Genomic DNA, 17191 nt, shown 5'->3' with positions numbered 1-17191 from the left:
TTTCCAATTAACTAATTGTAATTGCATATTGCTATGCTAATAATATTAGTGTTGTTGTATACTACTGAGTTATCTAGCACTAGCATGTATTATTCATAATTCAAGTACTGTTGTGTCCTTTCAAATTTTACTATTACCTTTCAAAAGTTTATGTCCTTCATTTTTCACACCAGTGACAACAGATTCCTAAGGAAAAACAACAGTTTATTCTGTAATGTAGTAACAACTAATAATATAATATGGTAGTTATGGGTTTAATCTGTCTCATTCATTCACTATGTCAGGGCTTTGACTCCCTGTCATAGAATATCAGGGTTGGAAGGGACCTCAGGAGGTCATCTAGTCCAACCCCCTGCTCAAAGCAGGACAAATCCCCAATTTTTTCCCCAGATCCCTCAATGGCCCCCTCAAGGATTGAGCTCACAACCCTGGGTTTAGCAGGCTAATGCTCAAACCACTGAGCTATCCCTTCCTGAACAGATAATTTTTTTTTGCATGCAAAAAAGATTGATTTAGTGATAATACATTAATCAAAAGCTTAAAAAGTTATGAGTTTAACACATTCATATAGTAAAAAAAGTAGATATACCAAAAGGGAACTGTAGACAGGCAGAAAGAAAACTTTAAATTACACAGGTATATTGGAAGAAAAATAAACCACTAAGCTTTTCAGACTATTCTGAGCCCAGACACGAAGTATTACCACATAATTTTGATGCAATCATGTTTTTTTTAAACAAAAATTCTAGTTCCTGTACAGATTACAACAACATAATCAGACAATGCTCAAACTTACTCTTTCCACAGCATAGTTAAATAAAGTTATGGAAAGGGAGTGAGTGAAGCAAAACCCACAGTTGAATTAGATGATCCAAGAGGACCTTTTCAATCCTCCCTCCTCCCCTACCCCTTTTTAAACTATTTGGTAAGAAGGTGTTTCACAAAGTAAATAAATCTGAGAGGTTTCCCCCCCAACATTCAGTTGCTCTGCTTCTTATGTTAGGTATAGTCTCTGCAATGCATGGAAATTATGTAAGCAAGTCCTTAGAGGAAAATGTACTTATTTGTGTATTCACGACAAAAAGATAAAATTTAAAAAAATAGACCATTATATTTTATATGAATTAACCCAACAGAACTTGAATAAAGTGTGTTTTCATGATCTAAGTTTAACTCTTCCCTGGAGTACATCATTTCAAAGTTCAAACACCCAACACACAGACTATTTTGTTTCAGAATATATTTAAATTAAGTCCTCTAATTATATCTGACCTGGCGGTGTAACATTATACCATTCTGCTTCTTACTTTGTATCAATGGATACTAGAAGCATAAAAAGCTCATATCAACTACAAAAATGATATGAGGGTCTCATTTAGGGTAGCCTAACTTCCTCCTTACCTGTAAGGGTTAAGAAGCTCAAGTAACCTGGGTGGGGGGGTGGGGAGGGGAGGCTTTGTTTTGGGTTCTTTGTTTCTGTGTTCATTCGCTCTTGGGACTAAGAGGGACTGGACATCGATCCATGTTCTCCAAATCTTTCTAAACAAGTCTCTAATATTTCAAACTTGTTAGTAACAGCCAGGCAAGGAGTATTCGTTTATCTTTGTTTTCTAAACTTGTGAATTTTCCCTTTGCTAGAGGGAGGTTTATCCCTGTTTTGATGCAACTTTGAAACTAAGGCTAGAGGGGATTCCTCTGTGCTCTTTGAATTTTCTGCTACTCTGTAAGGTTAACTACCAGCCTAAGTTTACAGAGGTGATTCTTTTACCTTTTTCCTCTTTAAATAAAATCCTGCTTTTTAAGAACCTGACTGATTTTTCCATTGTTCCAAGACCCAGGGGTTTGGGTCTTTGATCATTTTGTAACCAATTGGTTAGGATATTATTCTCAAGCCTCCCCAGAAAAGGGGGTGTATAAGGTTGGGGGAATAGGACTCCAAGTGGTCCTTTCCCTGATTGCTGGGAAATCACTTGGTGGTGGCAGCGATCCCAAGGCAAGAAAGAAATCGGTGCCTTGGGGAAGTTTTAACCTAAGCTGGTAAGAATAAGCTTAGGGGGTCTTTCATGCGGGTCCCCACATCTGTACCCCAGAGTTCAGAGTGAGGAAGGAACCCTGACAGAGGTAAGGATAAAGGATACAGCCGTGGGTAGGAGAATGTATACAAGGAGCAAGGGCTGTGTGGATACTAGTCTAATAGGTTATACTGGCTGTAGAATGACTGTGCCTAATAGGGTACAAAATGTGAGCGAGGCCAAACAGCAAAAATTAAGATGTTTATACACCAATGCGAGGAGCCTAGGTAACAAAATGGAGGAACTAGAGCTACTGGTGCAGGAAGTGAAAACAGATATTATAGGGATAACAGAAACATGGAGGAATAGTAGTCATGACTGGACTACAGGTATTGAAGGGTATGTGCTGTTTAGGAAAGACAGAAACAAAGGTAAAGGGGGTGGAGTAGCATTGTATATCAATGATGAGGTAGAATGTAAAGAAATAAGAAGCGATGCAATGGATAAGACAGAGTCTGTCTGGGCAAAAATTACATTGGGGAAGAAAACTAGTAAAGCCTCTCCTACGATAGCGCTTGGGGTGTGCTATAGACCTCCGGGATCTAATTTGGATATGGATAGAGCCCTTTTTAATGTCTTTAATAAAGTAAATACTAATGGAAACTGCGTGATCATGGGAGACTAACTTCCCAGATATAGACTGGAGGACCAGTGCTAGTAATAATAATAGGGCTCAGATTTTCCTAGATGCGATAGCTGATGGATTCCTTCATCAAGTAGTTGCTGAACTGACTAAAGGGGATGCCATTTTAGATTTAATTTTGGTGAGTAGCGAGGACCTCATAGAAGAAATGGTTGTAGGGGACAATCTTGGCTCAAGTGATCATGAGCTAATTCAGTTCAAACTAAATGGAAGGATTAACAAAAATAAATCTGCAACTAGGTTTTTGATTTCAAAAGGGCTGACTTTCAAAAATTAAGGAAATTAGTTAGGGAAGTGGATTGGACTGAAGAATTTATGGATCTAAAGGTAGAGGAGGCCTGGGATTACTTTAAATCAAAGCGGCACAAGCTATCAGAAGCCTGTATCCCAAGAAAGGGGAAAAAATTCATAGGAAGGAGTTGTAGACCAAGCATCTTAGAGAGGTGATTAAAAAGAAGCAGAAAGAGTACAGGGAGTGGAAGATGGGAGGGATCAGCAAGGAAAGCTACCTAATTGAGGTCAGAACATGTAGGGATAAAGTGAGACGGCCTAAAAGTCGAGTAGAGTTGGACCTTGCAAAGGAAATTAAAACCAACAGTAAAAGGTTCTATAGCCATATAAATAAGAAGAAAACAAAGAAAGAAGTGGGGCGCTAACACTGAGGATGGAGTGGAGGTTAAAGATAATCTAGGCATGGCCCAATATCTAAACAAATACTTTGCCTCAGTCTTTAATAAGGCTAAAGAGGATCTTGGGGATAATGGTAGCATGACAAATGGGAAGGAGGATGTAGAGGTAGATATTACCATATCTGAGTTAGAAGCGAAACTGAAACAGCTTAATGGGACTAAATCGGGGGGCCCACATAATCTTCATCCAAGAATATTAAAGGAATTGGCACCTGAAATTGCAAGCCCATTAGCAAGAATTTTTAATAAATCTGTAAACTCAGGAATAGTACCGAATGATTGGAGAATTGCTAATATAGTTCCTATTTTTAAGAAAGGAAAAAAAAAGTGATCCGGGTAACTACAGGCCAGTTAGTTTGACATCTGTAGTATGCAAGGTCCTGGAAAAAATTTTGAAGGAGAAATTAGTTAAGGACATTGAAGTCAATGGTAAATGGGACAAAATACAACATGGTTTTACAAAAGGCAGATCGTGCCAAACCAACCTAATCTCCTTTTTTGAAAAGGTAACAGATTTTTTAGATAAAGGAAATGCAGTGGATCTAATTTACCTAGATTTCAGTAAGGCATTTGATACCATGCCACATGGGGAATTATTAGTTAAATTGGAGAAGATGGGGATCAATATGAACATCAAAAGATGGATAAGGAATTGGTTAAAGGGGAGACTGCAACGGGTACTACTGAAAGGAGAACTGTCAGGTTGGAGGGAGGTTACCAGTGGAGTTCCTCAGGGATCGGTTTTGGGACCAATCTTTTTATTACTGACCTTGGCACAAAAAGTGGGAGTGTGCTAATAAAGTTTGCAGATGATACAAAGCTGGGAGGTATTGCCAATTCGGAGAAGGATCGGGATATTATACAGGAGGATCTGGATGACCTTGTAAACTGGAGTAATAGTAATAGGATGAAATTTAATAGTGAGAAGTGTAAGGTTATGCATTTAGGGATTAATAACAAGAATTTTAGCTATAAGTTGGGGACGCATCAATTAGAAGTAACAGAAGAGGAGAAGGACCTTGGAGTATTGGTTGATCATAGGATGACTATGAGCTGCCAATGTGATATGGCTGTGAAAAAAGCTAAAGCGGTTTTGGGATGCATCAGGAGAGGCATTTCCAGTAGGGATAAGGAGGTTTTAGTACCGTTATACAAGGCACTGGTGAGACCTCACCTAGAATACTGTGTGCAGTTCTGGTCTCCCATGTTTAAAAAGGATGAATTCAAGCTGGAGCAGGTACAGAGAAGGGCTACTAGGATGATCCAAGGAATGGAAAACTTGTCTTATGAAAGGAGACTTAAGGAGCCTGGCTTGTTTAGCCTAACTAAAAGAAGGTTGAGGGGAGATATGATTGCTCTCTATAAATATATCGAGGGATAAATACAGGAGAGGGAGAGGAATTATTTCACCTCAGCACCAATGTGGACACAAGAACAAATGGGTATAAACTGGCCACCAGGAAGTTTAGACTTGAAATCAGATGAAGGGTTCTAACCATCAGAGGAGTGAAGTTTTGGAATAGCCTTCCAAAGGAAGCAGTGGGGGCAAAAGATCTATCTGGTTTTAAGATTCTACTCGATAAGTTTATGGAGGAGATGGTATGACGGGATAATGGGATTTTGGTAAGTAATTGATCTTTAAATATTCAGGGTGAATAGGCCAAATCCCCTGAGATGGGATATTAGATGGATGGGATCTGAGTTACCCAGGAAAGAATTTTCTGTAGTATGTGGCTGGTGAATCTTGCCCATATGCTCAGGGTTTAGCTGATCGCCATATTTGGGGTCGGGAAGGAATTTTCCTCCAGGGCAGACTGGAGAGGCCCTGGAGGTTTTTCGCCTTCCTCTGTAGCATGGGCATGGTTGACTTGAGGGAGGCTTCCCTGCTCCTTGAAGTCTTTGAACCATGATTTAAGGACTTCAATAGCTCAGACATGGGTGAGGTTTTTCATAGGAGTGGGTGGGTGAGATTCTGTGGCCTGCGCTGTGCAGGAGGTCGGACTAGATGATCAGAATGGTCCCTTCTGACCTTAGTATCTATTAATATGATTTTTGATTACTTGCTAGAAGAAATTATTTCACACACACACACACACACACACACACACGTCATTGTGTGTGCCATCAAATATGTTTAAAAAAACAAAAAAAACTCACCTTATGCAACTGATCATTTTTAATCTTTTCAACAGAAAGAGGTTTGCCATCATGAAAGTTGGTTAGAATCAATGCAATTGTTACAAGTGTTTTACCCTAGATAAAATGCAAAGGATAGAATTTATGATTTTTCCAGAGATAAGTCAAACTGTATTCAAATACACTAAAGCACTACACATAATTACCAGTCCCATATCATCAGCTAGTATTCCTCCACGAACATTTTCTGGTCGTTCTTTTTCAGCGAAGTTTGTAAGTGTATTATAGAAGAAGTTATTTTTCTCTTCCCAAAACAGTGGCAACTCCTTACTGTTCTCACGTGAAACCATCCAAGCTAAAGCCTGCTTTTGGTGTGGAAGTAATGGCGTTCCAACAGCCTATAAGTCAAAAAAGTAATGTTATACCTCTTTCACATGAAATAACCCTTCTCCCTTTGGGAAGTGGGGGTGGGGGGGCAGGGAGATAACATTCGATTAAACGCTCTCTTAAAAAACACTATTTAAATTAACCTGTATCTAGGGCAACTCATTATTCTATCATGACACTGTTAAACTTTGAAGATGTTTATAGATGTTATATACAGTTTTAACATAGAATTTAAGGCTTGATTTAAAAGCCTATGTAAGACTTTTTCAATAGAACAAATACCTCTGCTTCTTCCATTTCATGAGTTTTATCATCTTCTTTCAGATCTTCAAACAATTTATCAAACTCACTTTTAAGCTGCAATGCATAAACACAGAAGTTGCAATTAAACTCAACTTCTACATTAAATAAATACTTGATGACATAACGGATGCCAGTCACAAGGCCATATGGATACCCAGATCTCCAAATGACTCCTGGAGCCACTAGAATCTGTAATTGCTACTACTGGGGAGGTAGGTAACAAAGAACATGTGGCAACCTGAAAAAGAAGAAGTAGTGGGGGAATAGCTACATTCATATCCCAGCTTGGCATTAAAATATGCATTAAAATAGGATGAGGTATATTGGCACAGCTATGTGGAAAAAAATCTTCACACTGCTGAGTACACCTTCTTGTGAACTGTCTGAAATGCGCCACCCAGATTACATTGGCCTCATTACCACTACAAAGTATTCTACTGTTGAGAATAGCCCATTTCCACCTTAATTGAATTGTCTCGTTAGAACCAACCCCCCACTTGGTAAGGCAACTCCCATCTTTTCACATACTGTGTATTTATACCTGCCTACTGTATTTTCCACTCCATGCATCTGATGAAGTGGGTTTTAGCCCACAAAAGCTTATGCCCAAATAAATTTGTTAATCTCTAAGGTGCCACAAGTACTCCTCATTGTTTTTACACATTGTGTTTCTTTTAATTTTAATTTGCGCATTTGACAGCACTTTGTGTCCAATTGGTTTCACTGCTGTTGTATATAAAGCCCACTGAAACAAGGTTTAGAAAAAGATATTTAAGAAAACAGGAGAAAGGCTTTAAAACCATAAAGACTGGCAAATGGACTCTGGGGCAGGTGTAGTAGCTGAATCTAAATGGTTAAAAAACCCACAGATTTCAAGTTGACTGTGCCCTTTAAAAGATATTTGTTCCAGAAGGGAGAAAAACAAAATACTTCAGTGGTCATGAAAAAGGACTAATCCTCACTTTTATGAGCAGCAAAGTATATATTTTCAACTAACTACCAAAAAAACCACCACACACCTGTTCTGTTGTCATCTGCATAGCAGCATGTCCTGGAGCACTATAGCTTGGTCCAGCTCTCCCAGAAACCCAGCTTGATCCAAAACCAAATTCTGAACCTGTGCGCCATTTAGAAAAAACACAAGCACAGCAGTTAGAGACTTGGCTTGCTCAGATGACTAACAGAATATGGTGCCTTTTTCTCCCCATTTGTTTTTTATTCAACTATGTTCAGTAGAAACCAAAAAGTTTCTACCAACTAACGGCTATTGGTGACATATGGGAAATGACTATGAGCATAGTTCCTTGTGAAGAGTTGTATCGCTTACCAGTTAGACTACTAAAACATAAGAATAAAAATGCCTAACAATTCAATGCACAATTAGATCAACAAAAAGAGGAAAGTGCTGAATAAGGTTTTGCAAGTATAACAGATCACAGCATGACTTGTTGATTTCAAGAACTCTGGTACAAGGAGTTTCTGGGGAAAAAAAAATGTTGACATGATTACATTTTTGTTATAACATGGTTTGATTTTTCACCATGCAAAAAGATGAAACTGTGTTCCAATCACATTCAGATCAGGACTATAATATATTTAAAACAAAGATGAAAGAAACTGTACTAAAGCACTTATCGGTAATTATAATCTACATGCTCAACAATTTTACAAAAACACAATTTTACTAATGCCAACATTATACAGTAACTCCTCGCTGAACGATGTAGTTATATTCCTGAAAAATGTGACTAAGCGAAATGATGTTAAGCAAATCCAATTTCCCCATAAGAATTAATGTAAATAGGGGGGTTTAGGGTCCAGGGAATTTTTTTTCACCAGACAAAAGACTGTATTATATATATCTACACACTGTGTAGATTAGATAGCTAGATTTAAGCAAAATTTAATACTGGTACATAGCGATGATGATTGTGAAGCTTGGTTGAGGTGGTGAAGTCAGAGGGTGGAATATTTCTCCCAGGGAATGTTTTACTGCTAAATGATGAACTAGCGATCAACTGAGCCCTCAAGGGATAACCCACTGTTAATGTAGCCTCACGCTCTACAAGGCGGCACAAATGGAGGGAGGGAAGACAGCATGGCACGCGCGTGCACACACACACACACACACACACACACACACAGTGTGTGTGTGACAGAGAGAGAGAGCGCGCGCGCGCATGCGAGAGGTGCATTGCCCCTTTAAGTACGCTGACCCCACTCTAAGTACACTGTCTTTTTAAGTAGATCAGCAACTTGAGATGGAAGCTGCTGCCAGGAAGCTCCCTCCATCCTGAGCCCTGTCCTGTCTCCCCCCCCCTGCTCTTTGGAAGTGAGTTAAGCAGGGTGCAGGAGCAGGGGGACACCCTGACATTAGCTCCCCCACACAGCAAGCAGGAGGCTCCAGGGAGCAGCTCCAAGGCAAAGGGCAGGAGCAGCACATGGCAGTAGAGGGAGGGACAGCTGAATTGCTGGCAACTGATAGCCTGCTAGGCCGCTGCCCCACAGGGAACTTAGGGAAACAGAGGGCTGCCAGTCCACCCTGGTTTCAAGCCCCCATCAGCTAGCAAGCAGTGGACAAAGCAGGCAATTGCACAACTTTAAACTAGCATGTTCTCTAATTGATCAGCAACGTAAGAATGGTAACAGGGATGGCTTTAAGTGAGGAGTTACTGTATGTTCATCCACCTTTAAATTATATAGCAACTCTATGGTCTATCCCAATCAGGAACAAGGAAAAGAAATGGGCCTAATTCTATGCCAAAAGCCAACAGGTTCTCTTTTGCACATCTGCAGGGGAAACAATTTTGAGTCAACACTATGAAAAGAATTAGCATAAACACTTGACCCCCTTTCTTCACAAGGAGGTTAGTGATATTAACAATTTCCAGGCTAAAAGACAGAAACGGGTTAAAAAAATTCCAGAGGATAACAAATTTGCTTTGCCACAACCATCAATCACTTTTCATTTCTACAAAGTCAAGGAAAAACTCACATTATAGCACAGATGGAGCACAGCTGTACATTCACTGTGAACCCAGATCTGGCCAGTTTGGGGATGGTCATATTCCCATTGAATCCACAGGAATATTACCATTGACTTCACTAAGAGCAGGATCAAGGCTTTAAGTCTTTTCTAATGACTGGGGTTTTGCAAAGCTCATCTTTAAGATATTTTAAAGACAAAAACTAATCTATAACTTACTTTTTGAAGGAGGAGCCAATTTAAATCCATGCATTTTCAATTTATCTAGAACAGCTTGCTTATTTTCTTCTTTTCCCCAAAAACTCATTTGCACAGGCATAGTAAAGGCATTCTTTGCTCCATAAGGGACAACCCTTAAGAATAAAAGGAAAAAAGTAATATACCTCTCACTTAAAAAGTAAAACATTTCATAGCAGACTCCAACAGAGAAAACACAATTAATACTCCCATGAAATAAAGAACCTGTTATAGTCATTAGAACACTGAAACAGTAAGTCACAAGTTTTACCAAGGAAGCAGACTACTAAGAAAACTATCAGGCATTCATTGTCATTCTGTGTGTAACTATGAAACCTAGAATTTCCACCGTGTCAGTGTCAACAATATGGAAATGACTACAAGCATGGTTGAGAGTTCTTTTTGTTCAGACAATCATCATGTTGAATCACCAACGGATTTGTGCTGTTACCAATTTGTTTCAAGTTCTCAGCCATTTTGACTTTACAAAGTATACCTATGCAACATACAGGTACAGTAAGGCAAGTATGTGTGCCATACCAGAGTCCCTAGACCACTGTGATATCAGAGGGAACTCAACCATCGTTGCTCTACAGCTAATTTTCATACAACAATTTCAATTGGCTGTATGAGGCAAACTGCACAGATAGTGGATTACCAGGCCCAAGTGCTATACCCATGCAACAGCACAAGCTTTCAGTTTCTACTACAATATTAAATACACAATGAGCCAGATTCTCATTTGTCCAAAGGCCTGTTTTACACCACTATGGCAGCATATAACCATGCTTAAACTAACTTTATGCTTATTTTAAGCCCCTTTACCCTACCAAAATAGTGTAAAGTGCCCTTAGCATAAGTAAGGATAAGGCTCATAATAAAGTATTTTTATATGATATTAATACATTAGGAGATGGATCAGTTAGTTCCACCGAAAGTTACAGCTGCCCTAACGCTTTCAATTACAAGATCCAGTTTTAGTAACTTATAACTTTTTGAAACTTTGCCCACTCAAGCTAAGGTTTTCCATGCAAGATGTCTGCCTGGGGCTGAATTTTTCTGGAAAGTTTCAGCAAACACATTTCGACTGCTCCTCAAATTAGTTTAGGGGAAATGGTTTTTTATAAAAAATCTATGGGCAAAATAATGTTACAAGTATTTCATTGGGGAGCTCTAGCACTTCCATTCTTTTGGAGCAGGGACTTGAAATTTAGCAGGAAGCAAAGACACCAGAGTGCCAAGAACAGAGCTAGGGAAATTTGTAATCAATTTTTTTTGGTGAGAGGGCAAAAAACTGCAGATCTGACAAAAACCCTTTCACAAATTCATATCAGTTCTGTCAAAGTTGGTCAGGTTAAAAAAAAACCCTAAAAATTGAGAAAAAATTAAAACCTTTTGTTATGACATTTTCTATGGGAAATGTTTCAAATTTTTTGGTTGAAAACAACATTTTTATCAAATTAAAGGAAATTTTGAAACAAAAAACATTAAAAAACGCTTGAAATCAAAAAAAAAAAGTTCTGTTTTAGGTTGTCCTAGACATTTTATTTGATCCAACACATTTTTTTCCCCAGTTTTCTGGAATTGCAAGTGAACCAAAAGAAAATATAATCCATTGTTGGCACAGCTCTAGAAATGTTCCTTTTGCTGTCCCCCATGAACAAATGTCCAAATTTGGCCAAGTCAGAAACCTACAAAAAATATCTCAGTTCCCAAACGCTCAGTAGAGGTATGTTAGAGGCTGGCAGCATTATTAACAAGGTTTCCAGAGGATGCTATTTGTGAAGGACAAAAACAAAAATGACAAGAAGATGAGTCTGCAAAGAGAACAAATACAGTGTAAAATAGTGCCAGAGTGGGAGCTGAGATGGGTGAAGAGAATGGAGAATAATCGCTTGTAGAGGACAGTTATACACTTTAAGAGCTCAAATCTGAAGACAAATGTAATAAAAATTTAATAAAATTTAATAAAAACCTAAAAAAAATTTAAATAGTTTCAGGATTTTTCCATGCATCTCAGCAGGTGTTCTGATTTTTGAATTATTAGAGTTTGGCACCAATAATCACAGAAAGATGGGATTAGCAAGAGTTGGCCAGGACTGCCAAATTTTCATGACAATTTTACAAGAACACTTTTGCACTGATTTAACATTATATAATTGCTACTTAACATTGAACATTTTTCTGATTTTTACTGTGAATCAAATCAGAATCAAAAAACTGATTCACAGCCACCTATAATTAAAATTTTGCAAAATCACAACAGTGTTACAAATTTTGTCATTTTCAATAAGACATTTGCTCAGAAGTACCAATTTTATTGTATGTACACAATGAGAAACTTTTTGCCACATTCACTTTCAGGGAAGGGGGAAAAAAATAGAAATTTTCTTTTACAATAAGTCTGTATAACTTAATATAGAATTAGTCCAAAATTTTCCCACAGAAGAAAAATTGTCAATGAAAATTTAATCTTTTGTTTTTGTTGAAATTTTCCATGGAAATATTTTAATTTTCTGAAAATACTGAAAGATTTCAGCCAAAATCTTTCTGGTTTGGAACAAATATTTTTATGAACAAATAAAAGTTTTCCATGGAAACGAGACACGGGGGGGGAGACATATCATTTAGTCAAAAATCTAAGTTCTCCATCAAAAAACAGTTTCAAAACAGAAAATTTTTCACCCGCCTACTAGAATGCTTTAAAGGAGCCAAACCAATGAGTAGGAATTACAAAGTACGCTTTTATCAATTCAACTGTCATGGACGCCTCAAGAATGTCATTTACAGAGGAAAATGAACTGCAATCTGGATGGTTCGTAAAGGGAGCCTATAGCCTGTAGCTAAAACACTTAAATCCTGTTATGACAGCCTCAGTGTTACTGTCAGTAATCTCAGCTAAAGGAAATACATTTTAATTGTTGCTATATAAAATATACTTAAAATATTAAATTGCCATTCCCTTATAAAAATGAAACTAAATATTTCATCTGCCCACTTACCCTTCAACTATTGCCAGCTTGTTGTCCATGATGTATGCCAAAGGCGCTGCAAGTTCTTTTTTGATGTGGCCTACCTGGTTTCCATTCACATTATTTACTTTTACTGCATTTTTATCGTAGAGGTTATTGGGCTCTCTCTGAAGTGCAACCATTTCATTATTGTTAACCTGGGGGGGGGGGGGGGGGGGGGGGGGGGGGGGGGGGGGGGGGGGGGGGGGGGGGGGGGGGGGGGGGGGGGGGGGGGGAAGAGCACAGACTTGTTTAGTTACAAGTTATTTACAGAAATACCTAAATGTATAGCCATTCTGAAGCTACACTCAAAGATTATTTTAGCATAATAGGCTGTTTTTACCTCCAATAATTCTTTATTCAAAATACTAAAGACTTTAGAAGTTAGGTAAGAGGTGGGCTTTAGAGCCCAAGCTCCATCCTGAGCTGCACTTCAAAGCACTGTCTATATAGCTATTTTTAAAGCACTGGCACAAACCCTGTTAGGCCAAGTCTGTCGACCTGGGTCGGTAGGTTTGCTGCCTGCAGGCTGGTTAGACATATCCTATAACTTTGTATTTATTCAACTCTTCTCATTTGTAGAATTCATGGCTCCTTACAAAAAAGGTAGTAATCATCATCATTCCCCTTTTACCACTGGAGAAACTGAGGGGCAGGTATGCTAACTGACTTGCTTAAAATCACGTGGGCAGGATATACAATCCATGTCTCCTGGTTTCCAGTCCTATCGAAGCGCTATATCATCAAGTCTCCTCCATCCACTAACGCTGTCAAGACTGTGGCTAGGAGGACTGAGCTAGCTACAAGTATGTTTACACAGTTCTAAATGAGTGTACAATTGGAGAAAGCAGGAAGGGGAGGGCGCTTTGAGAAGGGAAAACACCTTCCCTTCCACTACGGTCAACTTCTTGGGGGCTGCTCTTATCTCACCTGAAGCCAGCTCCAGAGTAAATAACTAAAGCAGATCTAAAAGATACCTTAACAAATCCTGAAATTTAAATTGTGGGTTTAGACTACTGAATTCTTCTCTTGGAACTGTGCAGAATCTTAAATGCACTGATAACAAATGAATGAGAAAACCCTAGGACTTGTCAGAAAATTCTGGAAAGCTGTGAAATTTTAACAACAAAAATGCAAAATGTTAAATTTTTGTCCCACTTTTCAACTACCTCTGCTTAGTAGCAATTTATTATTCATACTGCACTTACAATCCCTGTGTAATAACGTAATCCAACCACATTTCCTCGCAAGGTTCCAAATAAAACAGCTGAATCCATATCTTCATCTGTCCCAGGAATGTCATCTGTACATAGAAAGTCTTCTAACCCAAACTGAGAATAAAATCACGAGAGGAATAATGGAATAGTTCCTATCTCCTCCATGATGGGCAGATTGTAAGTATTTCCAGGCAGAATCTCTGCAGAAAGACAGAATAGAAGTTATTTGACATTATATTTAAAAAGAGTAGTCTGAATATTTCAATTACTGTTGATCCCTTTTGTAAGGGTCGATTTAATTTTCCCTTTTATAATGTGAATATATATATTTCACATCTTTATATAACCGTTCTACCTTACCTGATAATTTTCTCCTAAGTTATACCCTTAAAAAAAAAAAACCTGTCTCCAGGACATTAGTCTCACACAAACAACACACTGTCAAATTATTTTTTACTATTTAACTGACTAGAATATAATCTTCAAGCACTCAAAAGAAGAGTCAACACTGTAGAGTAGGATCTTTTGGCTGCTCTTAGGGCAAGATTGAGCAGCAGGAGCAGATGACTAAAAGGATCTTCATTGTTTTTATTGCTTAAGAATTTTTTCTGCTGAGTGGGGGATCAAAAGAGCAAAGGGCAGAAGAGAGTAATGTCTCACACTCAGAATACTGAGTTGGTCAGGGTTTCTCATGCTCATAGGTTTATAATTTTCTGCTAAAAAAGAATACACAGACTTTGCCATGGCAAAAATGCTTTCACTTCATTCTTCAGAAAGGGCTGGAAAAAAGGGAAACACTGGCATTTTTTAATAGAACACTTCCCTAAACTTCACTGCCTGCCATGTTCCTAACTTTGTCAAAAGTCACAGAGAATACGCAAAAAAATTACGTTTTTCCAACCTTAACATAGTCCTCTATAAGTGCTTTACAAACATTAGTTTATTTGGCATGGGTTCTCTCAAAGAGCAGAGTGGCTCTTCTCATTGATAATACCTGATCACTTCTGCCTGACATCATATTTATGGACTCTCAGAATCCACAAGAGACAGCAAGTGTGTAGTGATATAAACAAATTATTATCTGCATTAGAAATCTACACTTTTCAGGTAAGATACAATGAAGTACAAAGCCAAAGCGTAAGTTGTTTTATTGAATACAAAAAGAAAGGAGGACTTGTGGCACCTTAGAGACTAACAAATTTATTTGAGCATAAGCTTTTGTGAGCTACAGCTCACTGCATCCGATGAAGTGAGCTGTAGCTCATGAAAGCTTATGCTCAAATAAATTTGTTGGTCTCTAAGGTGCCACAAGGACTCCTTTTCTTTTTGCGAACACAGACTAACACGGCTGCTAATCTGTCACATGCTCTCAACACTATAAAATGATAACTCCCCCCAGCCCCCACCCCGGGCGCCATAATAGCCCACCCCACCCCCTCAACTCCCCCCAGCCCCCACCCCGGGCGCCCAGCCCCACCCCACCCCCTCAACTCCCCCAGCCCCCACCCCGGCGCCCAGCCCCACCCCACCCCCTCACTCCCCCCAGCCCCCCCCCGGGCGCCCAGCCCCACCCCACCCCCTCAACTCCCCCCAGCCCCCACCCCGGCGCCCAGCCCCACCCACCCCCTCAACTCCCCAGTCCCCGACGGCCAGGGCGCCCAGCCCCACCCCACCCCCTCAACTCCCCCAGTCCCCGACGGCCAGGGCCTACCTCTTCCCCCAGCAACCGGCCACGCTACCCTCAGTTACACGAGGCCCACCCCCGCCTTCCCATCCCGGCCTCGCCTGCCCGCTTTGCCCCACGCCGGGCCTCACCTCATGAACACCCAAGCCATGGTGCTGCGGGAGCCGCCGCACGCCGCGGGCGACAGAAAAGCAGACCCGGCGCCCGGCCCTCCAGCGATATCAATCCCAAGCCCCTCGCCGTCAGTGCGGCGCTTAGCGCCACCAACCTGACTGACGTCAACAGCACCAATCCCACCGCGCGTTTCACAGACACCAGCCAATGAAACAGGGCTGTGAAAGGGGGGCGGGACTTTCTCCATGCGTTGTCTGTGGGACAAGAAAGGAGGCGCCAAAGCTTCCAGCCGCCGCCTCCGCAGTGTCCCGCCGCCTCCCTTCCGCCGCCGCTGCCAGGAGGCCTCAGGACGGACTGGTTGCAAATTAATCCCCCCTCACCATAAGGGGCCACCCAGCTACTGGCATCTCTGGCCGAGGTGGCCTTCGGCGGGCTCCCTGTCCCGACACAACACTCATGTTGCAAAGCGTGCGGAGAAGAGATAGATGCAAGCAGGGGGTCAAGGTCGTCTAGCTCCCCTGCCTCCTGTTTAAATATCACTAGGAGGCACATGAGCTAGACGACCTTGACCCCCTGCTTGTATCTATTTCTTCTCTGCACGCTTTGCAACAATCCAGCTACTTGGTTTATCCAGAGCAGGTTACGGTCTGGTGTAACTTCATTGTGGTCTGTAGCTACCTGTATGGGAAAGAGACCTCTGAGTTTAGATGGGTCTTTAATTTAGCAAAGAAAGGCATCAAAATGAGGAAATTTTAAACTGGGTGGGTACTTAACCAAACTCACCTGCGGAGGTGGTGAAGTCTCTAGAACTTTCAGTCTTTAAATCTGGACTGGATATCTTTCTAAAAGATACGCTGTAGCTATAGCTCAACCTGAAGTTACGGGTTTGATGCAGAAGTTACTGCATGAGATTCTCTGGCCTGTGTTACGCAGCTCAAACTAGAAAAGGAGTACTTGTGGCACCTTAGAGACTAACAAATTTATTAGAGCATAAGCTTTCGTGAGCTACAGCTCACTTCATCGGATGCATTTGGTGGAAAAAACAGAGGAGAGATTTATATACACACACAGAGAACATGAAACAATGGGTTTATCATACACACTGTAAGGAGAGTGATCACTTAAGATAAGCCATCACCAGCAGCGGGGGGGGGGGGAACCTTTCATGGTGACAAGCAAGGTAGGCTAATTCCAGCAGTTAACAAGAATATCAGAGGAACAGTGGGGGGGGGGGAAATACCATGGGGAAATAGGTTTACTTTGTGTAATGATTCATCCATTCCCAGTCTCTATTCAAGCCTAAGTTAATTGTATCCAGTTTGCAAATTAATTCCAATTCAGCAGTCTCTCGTTGGAGTCTGTTTTTGAAGCTTTTTTGTTGAAGTATAGCCACTCTTAGGTCTGTGATCGAGTGACCAGAGAGATTGAAGTGTTCTCCAACTGGTTTTTGAATGTTATAATTCTTGACGTCTGATTTGTGTCCATTCATTCGTTTACGTAGAGACTGTCCAGTTTGGCCAATGTACATGGCAGAGGGGCATTGCTGGCACATGATGGCATATATCACATTGGTAGATGCGCAGGTGAACGAGCCTCTGATAGTGTGGCTGATGTGATTAGGCCCTATGATGGTATCCCCTGAATAGATATGTGGACAGAGTTGGCAACGGGCTTTGTTGCAAGGATAGGTTCCTGTTTAGTGGTTCTGTTGT

General features: G+C 40.4%; 1 protein-coding gene across 1 annotated transcript in view; it reads right to left on the bottom strand.

Annotated features, from left to right (window-relative positions):
• HLTF (helicase like transcription factor) overlaps nt 1–15596 on the bottom strand; it is a 57393-nt gene extending 41797 nt beyond the window's left edge. The window contains 11 exon segments of the mRNA XM_038417697.2: nt 138–186; nt 5562–5657; nt 5747–5938; nt 6210–6284; nt 7250–7347; nt 9436–9569; nt 12456–12622; nt 13673–13803; nt 13806–13826; nt 13829–13881; nt 15497–15596. Coding sequence (XP_038273625.1) covers nt 138–186; nt 5562–5657; nt 5747–5938; nt 6210–6284; nt 7250–7347; nt 9436–9569; nt 12456–12622; nt 13673–13803; nt 13806–13826; nt 13829–13881; nt 15497–15516 — 1036 coding nt within the window. The 5' untranslated portion in view covers nt 15517–15596.
• Nucleotides 15597–17191: the final 1595 nt, after the last annotated feature.

Source organism: Dermochelys coriacea, chromosome 9 (genome assembly GCF_009764565.3).
Source record: "Dermochelys coriacea isolate rDerCor1 chromosome 9, rDerCor1.pri.v4, whole genome shotgun sequence".
NCBI lineage: Eukaryota > Metazoa > Chordata > Testudines > Dermochelyidae > Dermochelys > Dermochelys coriacea.
The sequence above is the reverse complement of the archived record's forward strand: the minus strand, read 5'-3'. Positions and strand labels throughout refer to the sequence as shown.